At 39.5% G+C, this 14,296-nt stretch overlaps 1 protein-coding gene across 1 annotated transcript; it reads right to left on the minus strand.

The window, feature by feature from the left end:
- Nucleotides 1-220: 220 nt before the first annotated feature.
- On the minus strand, nucleotides 221-7,231 carry rab39bb (RAB39B, member RAS oncogene family b). The gene is made up of 3 exons (XM_015002155.2): nucleotides 6,926-7,231; nucleotides 3,426-3,606; nucleotides 221-2,910 (listed from the first exon to the last, which is right to left on the minus strand). Exons 1-3 carry the CDS (start codon nucleotides 7,138-7,140, stop codon nucleotides 2,665-2,667), a joined length of 642 nt encoding a protein of 213 aa, XP_014857641.1. The 5' UTR covers nucleotides 7,141-7,231; the 3' UTR covers nucleotides 221-2,664.
- Between the last annotated feature and the right edge of the window lie 7,065 nt (nucleotides 7,232-14,296).

Raw genomic sequence — 14,296 nt, forward strand, 5'->3', positions numbered from 1 at the left:
TAAAATGACTATACCATGTTTTAAATGATCTATGGCTTCCTACATATGCACTATGATGAGAAAGTATGGAGCTAAAAACTAGTTTCTACCATCTGTCTTTTCAGATATAGTAGCTTAAAACAGCAGTTTGAAGGTTTTTTTTTCTTTGTGTTCATTCTGTCATGTTGCACAACTAAAACTATAGGAGATGGCAAGAAAATAAGAGAAAAAAACGTCCACATTATATAAGCATTATTTCTTTAATTTTCATGTCAGGGGTTGGAATGCATCTTGAAATGTAATCATCAAATTTAGGTAAAGATAAGGTTTGAAAAACCGAATTTGAAGCAGTTTAAGTCTTCTCTATATTGTGCGCCTCACATGTAATGTCATAGCGAAGCCATCATGGTGGTGAGATAAAACTGCAGGGTTGAACTTAAGCGATAATAAACTCATATATGACACTGCATTTTCACAGATCAAAGCAACATGAGCAACTCGTACCGAACAGAACTGAATCTCGTAGGTCGGCTTTCTTTGGGGTGATTTTCCTTCTTTCCTTAGCGTGCATTGTTGGTTACGTAGTGTTGCCATGGAGTCCATTCGTCGAGTGTCCGTTGATGTGATTAGTCCGTCTCTGTCGGTTTGGCCTTGGAGAACTGAAGTATACCAAATAAGGCTTTCCCTGTGTAGACAGACTTGACTATTAAGGTGCTTTCCTGCTCCAAACAGACTCCAAGAGAGTTCAACAAATCCACCTGGTGTGTTCAATAAAACAGGCGGACATGAAGTTCGACGTGTCCACAGCTCCACCTTCATGAGTTCAGCTGTACACTTTGTCTTCGTGCAGTTGGAGTCCGTTGCGAACAGCAGGGAGGTGTCGTGTTATTGCGTGACTTTTACACAGATGGTTAATGCGACCAGGTCAATGTCATTGAGTTCGCTGGAGGTCTTAAATCTTGCAAAAGTATTTATTGCCCACTATTTTTTTTTTCTCCACATTTTGTAACATTACAACCAAAAAGGATCGTGTATTTTAGTTTGATTTTATGTGACGGACCAACACAACGTAGCGCATGACTGTGAAGAGCCTCAGGACACCTTGAGAGCAACCGTGGCTCAGTGGAAAGAGGAGTTGGGTTGGCCTCTTTCCTGTTCCCTTCTCATTAGAAACTTACCGATTTATAAAACCACCTTTTGTTCTTGCATTATGTCTCTACCGGCGTTGGGCATCTGTAATTGAAATGGTTGCCCATTCTTCTTTGCAAAATAGTTCAAGTTCCGAAAGATTGGATGGAGAAAGTCTTGAATCAATAATCTTTATGTCTTGTCACTGATTTATTTTTTTTTATTTAGGTCAGGACTTTGACTGGGCCTATGTCTTTAGCAGATTTTCTTCCACATGTTTGTTGTATTCCCTACATGGCTTGTGGTGAATTTTAAACTGGACTACTTAGCAGAGAGCAAAGAGATGAAAGCGAATCAGATTTGAAACAGGGTTTCTGCATGCTTCACCAACTCAAATTTAAGTCATTTTAAGACCGAATTAAGGACAATATGACTAAAATTTAAAACTTGTATCATGACAGAAATTTACAAAATAACATTACATATTTTATATAGAAGTAAGGCCAAGATTTTTTGAACAAAATGTAAATAGCATCATGTTGGTTAGCATAGAAGTGAGTCAGTGGTGAAGACGAACATTATCCAGACAACTGGCAGTTAATTTCTCATGATAGATGAAAAAACCTAGCTAGCTAACAGGTACATTACCAGCTAATTAGTGCTAGCTTCAACCGCTACCATGAAGATATCTGTGACTCAGACTAGTAGCATATGCCAGATTAAATAGTCCTGCCTCAACAAAATTGATTAAGGTCAACTTACATTTTTTAATGACTTTAAGACATTTCAAGGCCTTAATTTTAGATACATGAATTTAAGACCTTAAGGACGTACGAACCCTCTATGAAAACTGTGTACCATCTACTTTCCACTTCACGTTTGTCCCACTTTATGTTGGACTACCACAAAAACTCAAATTAAATAGATTGAACTTAGTAGTTGCAAGGTTGAAAATAAGTTTAAAAAAATGTTTAAGTGGTATAAATACTTTTGTAAAGTAGTAAAGCGACAGGTCCGAGATTTTTAAAGACCTCCAGGACTCCTCTATTGATTTCTGGAATGTGAAACAACATGTCGGCGAAGGAGAAACAACTTTAATGCTTAGGACATGACCAAACGACGCTATGTGTTGCTTTAGGAGAAACGAGTAAAGAAAGATGTGATCTCTTGTTAATGTGATCATAAAATTGCATATTGAGAGGTGAATGGAAAGGAGGTAATGGCAGAAATCAAACGATAGTCATCTGAACAGATCCGGTTTCTAAGGCCTTTTGCGAGACGTTCTGGGAAAGCAGTCCAGTCGAAACAACTCTGACCCTTTTCCCTCTGAGAACAAAAAACATGTACAGAGACGGATCCATCCCTCCAAATCCTCCGCTTGTTATGATGTTCGTCGACACTGAGAACCGGCATGTTCACCGAGTTTCCCAACCCGTCCAAATCCGTATTCAGTCTGAAGGAAGTACAGTTCCTCCGTCTGGACGGCCGACAGTTAAGTCCGTCGTCGGCGGCTCCGCTCGGCGTCCACTCCCTTTTCGAATCCTCCGTTCACCCAGATCAACAGAGGCAGCGGCGGTCGCTCTTGGTCACTTCCTCTGACGAGTGAACCACGTTGGGCACGAAGCCGCTCTTCACGCCCTCCCAGCCCTCCTGGATGGTGATGTCGCCGGACCGCACCAAGGCGAAGATCTCCCTGGTCAGCTCGGTGAAGGCGTGCTCCACGTTGATGGCGTCACGCGCCGACGTCTCGATGTAGCGCATGCCGTACGCCCCGGCCAGCTTCTCCGCTTCTTGCCGGGTCACCTGTGAGATTGAAAAAATTTTAAAATATGTTTTTGGGTGAATTTTTGCAAATATTTGTTTCTTCTTCTGGTAAACTGTAAAAAAAAAAAAAAAAAAAAAAGCTGAGACACGTTAAATGACGCGTTATCAATTGCCGAGTTATGTGTTGAACTGAAACGTGAGATTCTGCACAGATCATGTTTCTGAACATCATCTCCAGTAAGCAGCATCACTTCAGGAATTGAGACGTAAACAATCTGCTTATGTCTCTTTTCCAGAACCACATTAACTGACAGAAGAAAAAGTAATTCACAATAAATAAATCAAAAGTAAAATACGTGGAAATGTTTATTAAGACTTTAGATTGGATCTCTAAGTTACAGGAATTAAAAAAAAACCAAAAAAAAACCTCATCTCTCATTGCAATCCGGACTGATCAACCTTTACAAAAACAAAATATTTCCCATCACAATTCTTTTTTTTCTCTCAACCTATCTTTATAAGAAGCCAGTTTTGGATTGTTTCCTGTTTCTTACCTGGCGCTGCGCCTCGAGGTCACACTTGTGGCCCACCAGCAGGAAGACGATGCTGTGCGGCTGGACGTGGCTGCGCGCCTCCTCCAGCCAGTCGTGGACGTTCTGGAAGGAGCGGCGGTTGGTGATGTCGAAGAGGAGGAGCCCGCCCACAGAGTTACGGTAATAAGCTCTGGTGATGGACCTACGCAGCAGAAAGAAACAGATGCTTTCAATGCGTTTGATTCTTGGCATGTAGGTCTGACTTTTTGGGTTTATCGCTTTTGTACCTCAGTACTTTAATTGAATTCTCACTCTCTCATAAGTTCAGTAAAGGTAAGTTTTTAAAAATTCCATGTTTCATTGGTGTCATGGTAAACAAAACTGTGTGTTTTACACACAGTCGTACATTTCAGAGGTTTTCCTGTTGTTTCCTTCAATAATTCTTGGTGCAGCGCCCCCACAGGCTAGGAGGTGAACAGGTTTTTCAATTAGTTTGGATCGTTTGATGCAGTGCATTGTGAAAGCAAACCGCAGCAGCTGGAAATGCAACAGATATTGTAAATTTTAATCCCCATCTGAACCACGTCTACAGGCCTATCGGGTGTGAAAACATCCTTAGTAACTGCAGAGCAAATTGGGACAGAGCTGCTCAGTTTCAGCAGAATCCAACGGCCCTCCAGGGACACAAACACTAACTTCTCCTGATTCCTTTTATTTTCCGTCATACTTTATGAAATCTATCTTAGGAACGCCATTTATAGGCTTGAGATTGAGAGAAAAAAGCAAGAAGTGAGGATTAGTCAATTGGGAGAATACATTAAGAAGGAAGGGGTAGGTGGGGAAAAAAGCCCGACTTGTCAAGTGAGTCACTTGATTTGACACATGCATGCTTAATTTACACAGGTATATTTATGGAAGCAGGAAAGATGCAGATGAAACAGCAATGACTAAAAGATCTGCGTCTCTGAGAACAGAAGAGGGGAATGTGAAGGAAAAAATTGGCAAATTCAGCTGTGCAACAAAATCCCAACATCACCTGCGAACAGTGGGAATAACAGCCTGAAGCCATTTTGTTGTAGCATTACAGAACTGAGCCAGAATTTCATGAGGTCCAATATAAACCGACACAAAGATCACTGTTAGGAATTTAAAGTAAACCGTCGGGAATGAACATTGTAGGACACAAACTTAGGAAATCAGATTCAGGAAACAGTCGGATTCTGAAGTTTAGTTGTGAATTATTTACATGTTTACAGGAGTTGTTGCAGATATATGTCAGCAGATGGCCATGCAGAATCAAATTAAACCACATCTCTGTTCATGTATCATGGTGCGAGGACGTCGCAGTTCAAAACGTGCATTTCATTTTTAAGTAATAGTTGAAAGGCATCATGGAAAAACGCTCGTCTGGTCTCTTAGGGCTGTTGACATGGAAACGCTCAGGATAAAGGCAGGTGACAGCCATCCTCTTCGTCACCAGGATGAGCTCAGTGATGAGTGTGAAGACGTATTTCAGCCTTTCTAACATGCTGCTGCGTCTGTGCAGTGACTTATACTCTGCAGGTTCTGTCCTGTCCTGTCGTTATCGATGATGATAGAAATGACCAGCTATGAATCAATGGGAGTAAACAGATTTAAAAATCGACCTTGGAAGTTTAGAAAACAAAATCGCTGTCATGTAGAAAATCACAGAGGGAATAAAACAGAGAGAAAAGAATATTAGTTTCGTTTTTTCACGGTTTTCAAATCTTGTTCGTGTTTTAATAGGGCAGTATTTCAGAAAGTAAAACCAAACAAATTAATATAAAACAAAAGGTGTAGCATTTGAAATGTGGCACAGCTAGTTCATACAGGAAGGTAGAAAAGTAACAGCTTAAAATAAATTTCTGCAGGGGCATAAAATTTTGTTTTGATGTCTAAAGAACCTCGGTAGAGACACCTTTATAATGTCATGTTACTATAAAATATTAAAATATTATATCTTCATGCATCCTCAGCACTCTCTGCCAACACATTGGTCTTCTATTGCACTTGTTCTGAATAATTTCAAGATATTAGATATATGCATGGGTTTTGTTGACATCGAGTATCAAAACAATTTTTTTGTGACAGTAACATGAAGTTTTGCTGGACGATACATTGTTCTGGAAGTTATCGCGATAAACGATAATACTGTTGATTTGAGACCATTTTCAGATAATGATGTAATAATTCATGAATTATGAACTCTGTAAACAAAATTGGCCTTCATAAAAGGGGCTAGTTGAGACCAAAGCACCAGACTGAAGACTTTTGTTATCCAGTTTTTGTTAGAAAGAGAGAAAAAAGAGGAAACGATAAATCACGCATGGGCAGATTATCGTTTTGGGATTAACTGATTTGTTGCTTACTGCAATAAATCTAAAAGCTATAACTTCAGCTGTGCTTATATAAATGTATATGTATCTCTTAATGCATGCTTGTAACTCTGTACAACCCGAATGTTCTTTTTTCAAATGTCTCACTGTCAATTAAAACAAATTTCACTTTACAGACAGGTCAAAGGTCAGTTAAAGATTTGTCCTTGAAAGAATGTTCGCCTGTTCAAACTGCTGCTCTGCATTCCTCTTCAATCCAAACCGGCATGATGAAATGTTGCACAACAGATGGCAGTTTCGGTTTCTAGATAAATCAGTATTTAAATTGGACCTTGGGTTCCTCTTTCTCTGTAGTGAGAAAGTCATGTGCTCATTGAATGTGACTCTGCTACTTTTCCCACAGTTCTTTCTCTGGAAGTCTGGCTCTCGTGAGGTTTGGGTTCGGTCTGGTCAGGCAGTCTGGACGTATTTTACTTGTTCTATCCAGAAAACCTAAAACACGACACATCCTACACATCTGCAGATTCATGAACAAAACAATTTTAATAAGGAAAACAAGCATCTAATTTTAGCCTTACTTGGGTGAGAATGTTCTATTTTGCACTCTTTAAGTTTCCAGAGAAATCATAAGCTCATATCACAATTAAGTGTAATTTCACCACATATAGACTTTGCATAGTTACTTTTTGGGGGGGCAATTATTTTTTATGTATTTTTGCCTGTGAAGGAGCTTATTCTATAACTTGTGTTCATTAGAATATTTTCAGAGAAGAAAAGCACAAACATGTTAGATGGTTTGGAAGTTGGGACGAATCAGAGTGATGAACAAGCAAAACGTTTCAGCTACATTCAGCTCTGACAGCTTCTGTATTTTATTGTAAAAATGCAGAAGTGTTCATTAGTCCGCACATTCTTTTATTATTATTCTCAGAAATGACCTAAATACATCCCCCTTTTGTCTCGACAAACAAAATGTGTGTGTGTTCAATTTTATTAAACACACTTTTTGCCACCGTAACTTTAAAGAAAAAAAGCTGACAAATAAGCCCTCACGTGATTACAGTCCACTCCATATAGAGCGCAGAGGATTACAAAGAAACAGCAGGACCTCACATCATCTGCTAAGCGCGTCCAGCCGCCTGCCAGCCGGTCTCCTCCCCTCACCTGAAGCGCTCCTGCCCCGCGGTGTCCCAGATCTGCAGCTTGATCCGCTTCCCGGGCTCGATCTCCACCAGCCGGGAGAAGAAGTCCACGCCCACGGTGGGGTCGGACACCTGGGCGAAGCGACCCTCCGTGAACCGCCGGATCAGACACGACTTGCCCACCGTGGAGTCCCCGATGACGATGAGGCGGAACTGGTAGAGCCATATGGCCTCCATGACGACTGACTGCGTCGCTCCGCGCGCTGCTGCCGCTGCGGTCTGCTGAGGTGTGGAGCGCCCGAGGTGCGCGTGCGTCGGCGCGAGCTTGAGTGAGAGACAAAAGCGTATTTCCCCCCGTTAGGCCGTTTGACTAAAGCAAGGCGGGAGCAATATGAGGAGGGGTCATTTGTTATATGGTGTCTATTAGTTTAGCTGACAGGAATCTTTGAATTATTTTTAGAGTAGAAAACACAAAAGTTTCAATAATATCCTTATTAAGTCAGTTTGACTCCGCAGTTTGTTATTACAACACCAGCATCAAATAACGACAGCAGAGGTGGTCCTAGCTACATGTGGGCCCAGGGCAAAACACAGACGGGGTACCCACTCCAGCTAAATTTGCAAGTATAACAATTTTTGTTCGTTTTTAAAAAAATATTTAATGTGGCATTTGCCTTGTACATAAATCTGTTAGACAAGCAAATGATTCAAAAAGTTACAATAACTTTCTTTTGGTAAACCAAGGTTGTCTTAATGCCAAACCTAAAGTATAGAAAGTGTATTCTTTGAACTTTGACAAATACAGTACAGTAAATTTCAGTTTGCATTTTAATGAATCTCTGTGCAGTGTGGAATATTCCAATTCAGGATTGATTGGTAGTAGCAAAGATTAAATGCAGTTGAGACTTTAAAAAAAAAAAAAATCATCAAAATGCAATCTTCACAAAATTGCAGTTTCAGAATTTTTTTTAAAATTAAGCCAAAAAAAATCTTTAAAAGTTTAAGTGCCTATTTTACATTAAATGTATGTCTCCTCAATATGTATTGCAGATACATATTTTTGATTATTATTAATATTTGGAAAAAAAAAATATGCACATTTTTGTTGTAATAAACATTTCAGACATCACTGTAAACATTCTTCTGAAAACAAATTTCACCAGTTTTTCCATAGTGACTGTTTATTTCTGCATAAATGAAGAGAAATGAGTTGCTATTGGATTAATAACCTGATTGGAGTTAGCAATTCGTAATTCTAATTTCCACTCCGTTTGTTGTTGAAACAAGACAAACTGTATGTCACGCTAATCCCAGACTTAGCTTCTGAAATTTTGGGGCTTATAAGGCAGCAACACCAAAAACTCTCAGTAGTAACACTAATAAATAGCTATATATTGATCAGAAATAACCGGCTAATTCTGATTTCCAATTATAATTTACTTTCATTTCCCCCCACAAATGAAATCTTGTGGCACCAAAATATTTCTTGTCCAAATGAAGTGCGTCTCATCAAATGTGACACCTCCTGTTTTATGAATGTGAATGCTTTAAGCCTAAATATATGTGTGGTTTTGAAGTAGCTGTGAAAATAGTTCCGGAGTTGTTGTCCCGTTGTATGATGGAGTGAACTCCTAACAGTGTCCTCCTTGACCGGCTGGTAACTCTTGGTTACATAATCATTGACAAACCCACCGCTGCATTTCGAGGGAAACAAAATGACTATGGAGTGACAGGAGAGACATAAACAGTTTAATGTGCTGGATGGAGATACTCAGAGTGATGCGTTCTCCCTGCCAGAGCGGCAAGAACCAGAACAAAGCTAGTTCTGGCTAGAACATTTCATAAGAACCCAACTGCAGAACAGCCGGGAAGTCACCGCATGCAACTATCACCATGTCACGGCAGACAGATAATCTGTGAAAAGATGTGCACCACACCCGACCAAAAACAACCAATCAGAGCCACGAGGAGGGTTTTAGCGCTGTCAATCATCCTCGTGAACGCCCTGCTAAATGTGCTAACGAGGGAGAAACAATTCGTCGTTAAAGGAAAACCTTTTATTTACCGTCACTGGTGGCCATGCTGACTCGCCTTAGCATTCACAACAAAATCGAAATGGTACCAGAAAAAAAAGTAGTAATATTATTATTTTTATTATTTTTTCATGTAAAATCTTAATGTGACAATTGGGCACAAGTTTGCTGTGTTGCTGAGTTATGATATAATAAAAAAATGTATTTATTTAGTAGAAAAAAATATATTTTATAGGCTGCTGGGGTTTTATGAGAGACTAATTTATAGAGATTACATGTCAGCAGCAGGAACTTTACAGCTTTCAGATGCATTCTGTTGTTTTTCTCATCACATTGCTGTCAACAGACCACAGCGCCTCGCTCTTCTCACTGCTTTTTGGAGACTTCTGATGCTGTTTGTGCAAAACGGCTGCAGTCGCTGCGACTAGACTGCAGATAAAAGTCACAGCAGACAACAAACACAACCACAGCGTTCCTTTTCTATTGATTACCTGATCGATTTGTTCATCAAATGGATGCTTGTCTACATTATCACACCTCCTCTGTGATTCATCCGTAACTTATGTCGCCTTTTCTGTGTGATTTCATTAAAATCACGAGGTAACAGCTGAATATTGTAGCGGCAGAGAATGAGATGGTGGGCAGAAACCCATGAGAACAGTCTGTTGCGTTTTTAACACCTTAAATCAGGAGCTATGGTGGCTCTGAAGGGACAAAGTTAGAGACGGTGGAAGTTTGGATTCTAGATTTTGCTAAATATCCATTTTTACAGAAAACGGCTAACATATTTTATTGTTTCTTGGCTTTTTCTGCCACTTATTGATCACAAGTCATGATCTCTGATGTGGTCAATCAATAACTGAAGACTTTCACCTTCATGTGAGCTGCTGACAAACTGAACTTTGAGTCAATGATCTGCTTTGGGAGAAAGAAATGTGTTCTTCCTGTCCTGACATAGAAAAGCAGAAAGAAACATAATATCTAGTGAAATTTCTTCTTTTCATAGTTGTTATGAACTTTATTTTTACTTTATAATTGCTCTTGTAAAGAAGGAGGGTTTCTATAATTAACAAAATCTACAGGGTCTTCCAAAAGTATTTATAACTCTTGAGCTTTCTTATGGGATTTTATTCACAATGCCAACAGAAAGTGGGCAATAACTGTAAAGTAAAATGAGTTCAAAATCTGCTTTCTAAGTAAAATAAAAAAGAACTGAAAACCACATATTATTTTCATTCTACTCCCAATTTCTGTAATGATTTGTGTCGGTCTGCTGCATAAAATTCTAATAAAATAGGTTGAAGTTTATGGAAGAAAGGGGTATTAATTAAAGGGGCAGTATTGTGTGTTTTCCAGGCATCTGCTGTTTCATAGCACAATCAAGTAACTACGTTACCTTCAGCTGTTATAAAAATGCTGCGGTCGTTTTTGAAGGTATGTGGGAAGTTGTCCCGTCAGACCGTCAGTTCCCGAAACCACACACAAAAAAGTAGAAAGCTTGTAAAAGCCCACTCGGACTCTGCCGGACTATGCACCGAGTAAAAAGCTTTTTGTGTCCATATCGTTTCATCTCTTAAGACCATGGGGGGGTTAAAAGAAATGTGACTTTGTGAATTAACACCATGAAATTGGGCCTCTTTCTCTTTAAGAAATACCTGCTCTTTCTGATACTCCGCCTTCAGGAAGTCGTCACATCGCTCCTTTATTAACCCTCTAATAAGTACTTAAGAAGTAGCTCATGTATGAGCTCAGCAGATGCGCAGTTGCAGCAGGTGTTTGCAAATTGCTACTGGCTAGTCTGAAGCAGCTGAGTGTGGGAGATGATAGGATTTATCAAATCAGGGCAACACTCCAGTTATGTTTTAGATGAGGGAATAACATTACAACATGTCGTAAAGCTCTAAAAAGTGGCTTTTGCACCACACCATCCCTTTTAAAGGAAATTATTATAACACAGTGTAGGTGTTTTCTGTATGAAATCAAGTGAGTTTCCTCAATTTTCAAAGCTAATCTCCTTTGATTTTGACACATAATCTATCTGATTTGTATCAGGCCACCAGGCGGGCAGAGGGCCAGCTTTATGAAGCCTCCCATCAGCCCTGCTCTCCAGCAGAGTCAGGTTGCACGGCCCAGTCAGTGTGCAAACATTAGCAGCTGGAATCCCTGGTGGATAGAACGGCCTCGGAGCTCTTGTTCCTGATGAGGTCCAGAAACGCCTTCCAAAATCTCCAACAGGAGCAGATAAAGGACAGCTGGACTGCAGAGCTGACCGGGCTACTCTACTGAAACCTGCCAGAATTATCTCTAGGCACAGAAAAAGATTTTTGAGGGCATATTTAATGAGCTGCTCAACAAATCGCACATGTATTATGTTGATTTCAGTCATTTTAGAGCAACTAAGTACTAAAACTATATAGCTACTAAGTTAAGTTCATTAATAGAAACATACATTGTTGATTAAAAGAAGAAGAAGAAGAATTGTCCCTACTTGCAGCAGGAAGTGGGTCCGCTTTAGGCCGGTGTTGCTGTTCAGGACCAGGCCGATGAGAGCTCCATGGCACCAACAAGTCGGACTGGTTCGACGCTCAGGCCCCAAAAGAAAAAATCTGTGGACTCCGTATTAGTAGTATTATTAATACAAACACACACTGGTTCGCTGGAGTCCGGAGTTGTTCCGTTTCTTTCGGTCAGGGCCCCCCGCCGGACAGCTGAGACAGAAGCGCATCCAGAGCAGCAGGTGCAGCTTCTTTGAAAAACACACGGATCCTGCGGAAGTCCGGTTCAAACTGAGCCCCCCGTTGTCAATAGCGTCTGAGAGAGAGGGGCGGCGGGGTGGGGGCGGGCTGAGAGGATGAAGAGGAGGGCGGGAGATGGTGGTGGGGATCCCGAAAAATCCCTTCTGTGTTTGCTGAGTGTTTGGAGCTAATCGGCGCAGATGAAATGGCAGCAGAGAGCGACGGCAGCACAGCAGCAGCAGTAGCATCATACAGCCTGACTCATCCCGCATCAGTACCATTACCGTAAAGAAGCGCGTACGGGCGCAACGAGAACCGAGCGGAGACGAAGAGGGGGGTAGAAAAGTTTCCCGTTTTCGCGGAAAATCCCCCAGCTTACCTTCACGTAGACCTGGAATTATAGAGTTATGTATTTACTCCTAGAAATACACAGCTTTTGTAAGTTTCCTTACAAAGCACCTAAGAAAACCTACACATGTTTTGTACTTTTATACTAAACAAAAGTTAACGCACTATCAGAAGATAATGTGGCCAAAGGATTAAAAACATTTTCGGTTTTAAAAAAAACAAAACAATTATAGTTTCTGTGGCCGTTTTTCATTAATTGAAATCTGTTTTTCATTTGTTTTTTAACATCTCGGCTGTACTTAAGAATTGAGCTGCGCACTCACTACGGTCTTTACGCTCACTCCTTGATGCGCACTTCCGGAAATAGTCACCGGTCTTGCGCACTCACTACGGTCTGGGAATTGTAGTTTCTTCTTCTTCTCCCGCACCACAAACCACAAATATCTGATCTATCTACCTAGCTAGCTATGTAGTTAAGTAAGTAGGTAGCTCTTAGGCTAACTGATAAAAAATGGAAGTACAATAAGTGAGCCAAGGTCATTCTTGTTTTATCATTGACTAGATTTTATGATATTTGAAAAGGGGTTATTATTTGTTGTTGAGTTTGTAGAAGTTTTTTATTTTGTTTGATTAGATATCATTCATCATTCTTTTTAGTTTTCATTTTTTTCTTTTAATAAAATACTGTGAATGATACATCTCGTTGAACATCAAATCAAATCTTTACTGTTGTCACTTTTTTTTTTTTTTTTTTTTTTTTTTTTACAAAGGAATAACAACATTCCAGTTTTTCCCAGTTGGCTCAACTCTGTTCTTGAATCATTTTTGACATTTGCAAGGCAGTGAGTGCTTTTAACAATTTGTCCAAACAGCAAAACAATAAATCAATGCTAACAGACATGACAATATTCACATTTATGCTTTTAATGTAATTTGTTGACAGATGCCATTGTGATTCAGAAAGGAAAAGACAGCACTACAGACAACAAGGAAAATAAAAGAATATAGAAATGAGACAATCTGGTTAAGGAAAACAATAAATGAGATGCTGTAGGACTGACTTTAATCACCTCTTCTTTTTGAAGAGACAATTCAGCTGTTTTAATTTAATTAAAATAATAGAGCGGTAACAGCAGCCCTTCCCTCAGTTGGGAAAGTTAAAATATCGTGAACAAGCTAAAATATCTTTAACTTTCCCAATTGATCAGTAGATCATTTAAATGACACCAACAAGTCATTGTGCAGAAGAGCAAATTAAGTTTTTGTGATTAGGCTAAGTGTCAGTAATTTAGCAGATATTTAAGCTCTATTAACGGGCCAGATATATTCAGTGTGTTTATGCTCCCCCAGTTTAGATAGTAGAAAACTAGAACATCTCTGTGCCTATTCCACTGAGACACTTTTAAATTACATAATCAAATGATTACAGCCTCTATGTGAACAAAGTCACTGTGTAACAATGATACAATGCGTTATATTTTTTCTCAATTTAATAAAGAAAAGACAAAGTCATAGCCCTAAACAGGTTAGGAATCAGTATGTCCAGTCACGTGTTTATTACTAAATCAACCTAACATCTTAAAGACATAACCAGAACTGGTGCATTCATTTTTTTTCAGTAGTTTAAATTACTGTAGCGGTCTCTATGCAGGTCTCTTTAAGATACTAATTTGTTAGGCATCTGTAATTTATCCAGAATGCTTGTAATACCAAAACTGAACATGTGGGGGCACCAAAGGGAGTTAACAACCTGAGATGTGCAGAAACTTTTGACACCATCAAATCAGGAATGAAAACATGACCGTGTACTTCAACTTCAAATATAATCAAATTTTCAGTTCTCGTGAATTTTAAATTTGAATTTTAGCCTTTGCTCATTTTAGTGGATATTTAGATATGTACATTACATGAAATACAATAGCACTTAGCTTGTTCACGAATGGTGCTCTACAGACAGATTGTCTTACCATGTTTGTGTGAAAAACAGGAAACTTCAGCTGCTGCCTTGAAGGCCCTCATGTTGTCATTTTATATCATCCTAGGTGTGATTATGCTGTTAAACAGGATATAAGCTTAACACCTTTCGACAAAACGATTTCACACTTGTGCAGTTGAAACCTGGTATCCACATACAGTGTATAAAAAGACAGTACATCAGTCTAAACCCTACCAAGATTTACAAAATCATCTCTATGTGCTTAGTACCAGAACAAAGAGAAACGAGAGCTTATTTAGATAATTATTTGTAACTTTCTAGAAACTTCCGAACTCTACATG

Source organism: Poecilia mexicana, unplaced genomic scaffold (assembly GCF_051168715.1).
Source record: "Poecilia mexicana isolate PSO_F unplaced genomic scaffold, ASM5116871v1 scaffold_18, whole genome shotgun sequence".
NCBI lineage: Eukaryota > Metazoa > Chordata > Actinopteri > Cyprinodontiformes > Poeciliidae > Poecilia > Poecilia mexicana.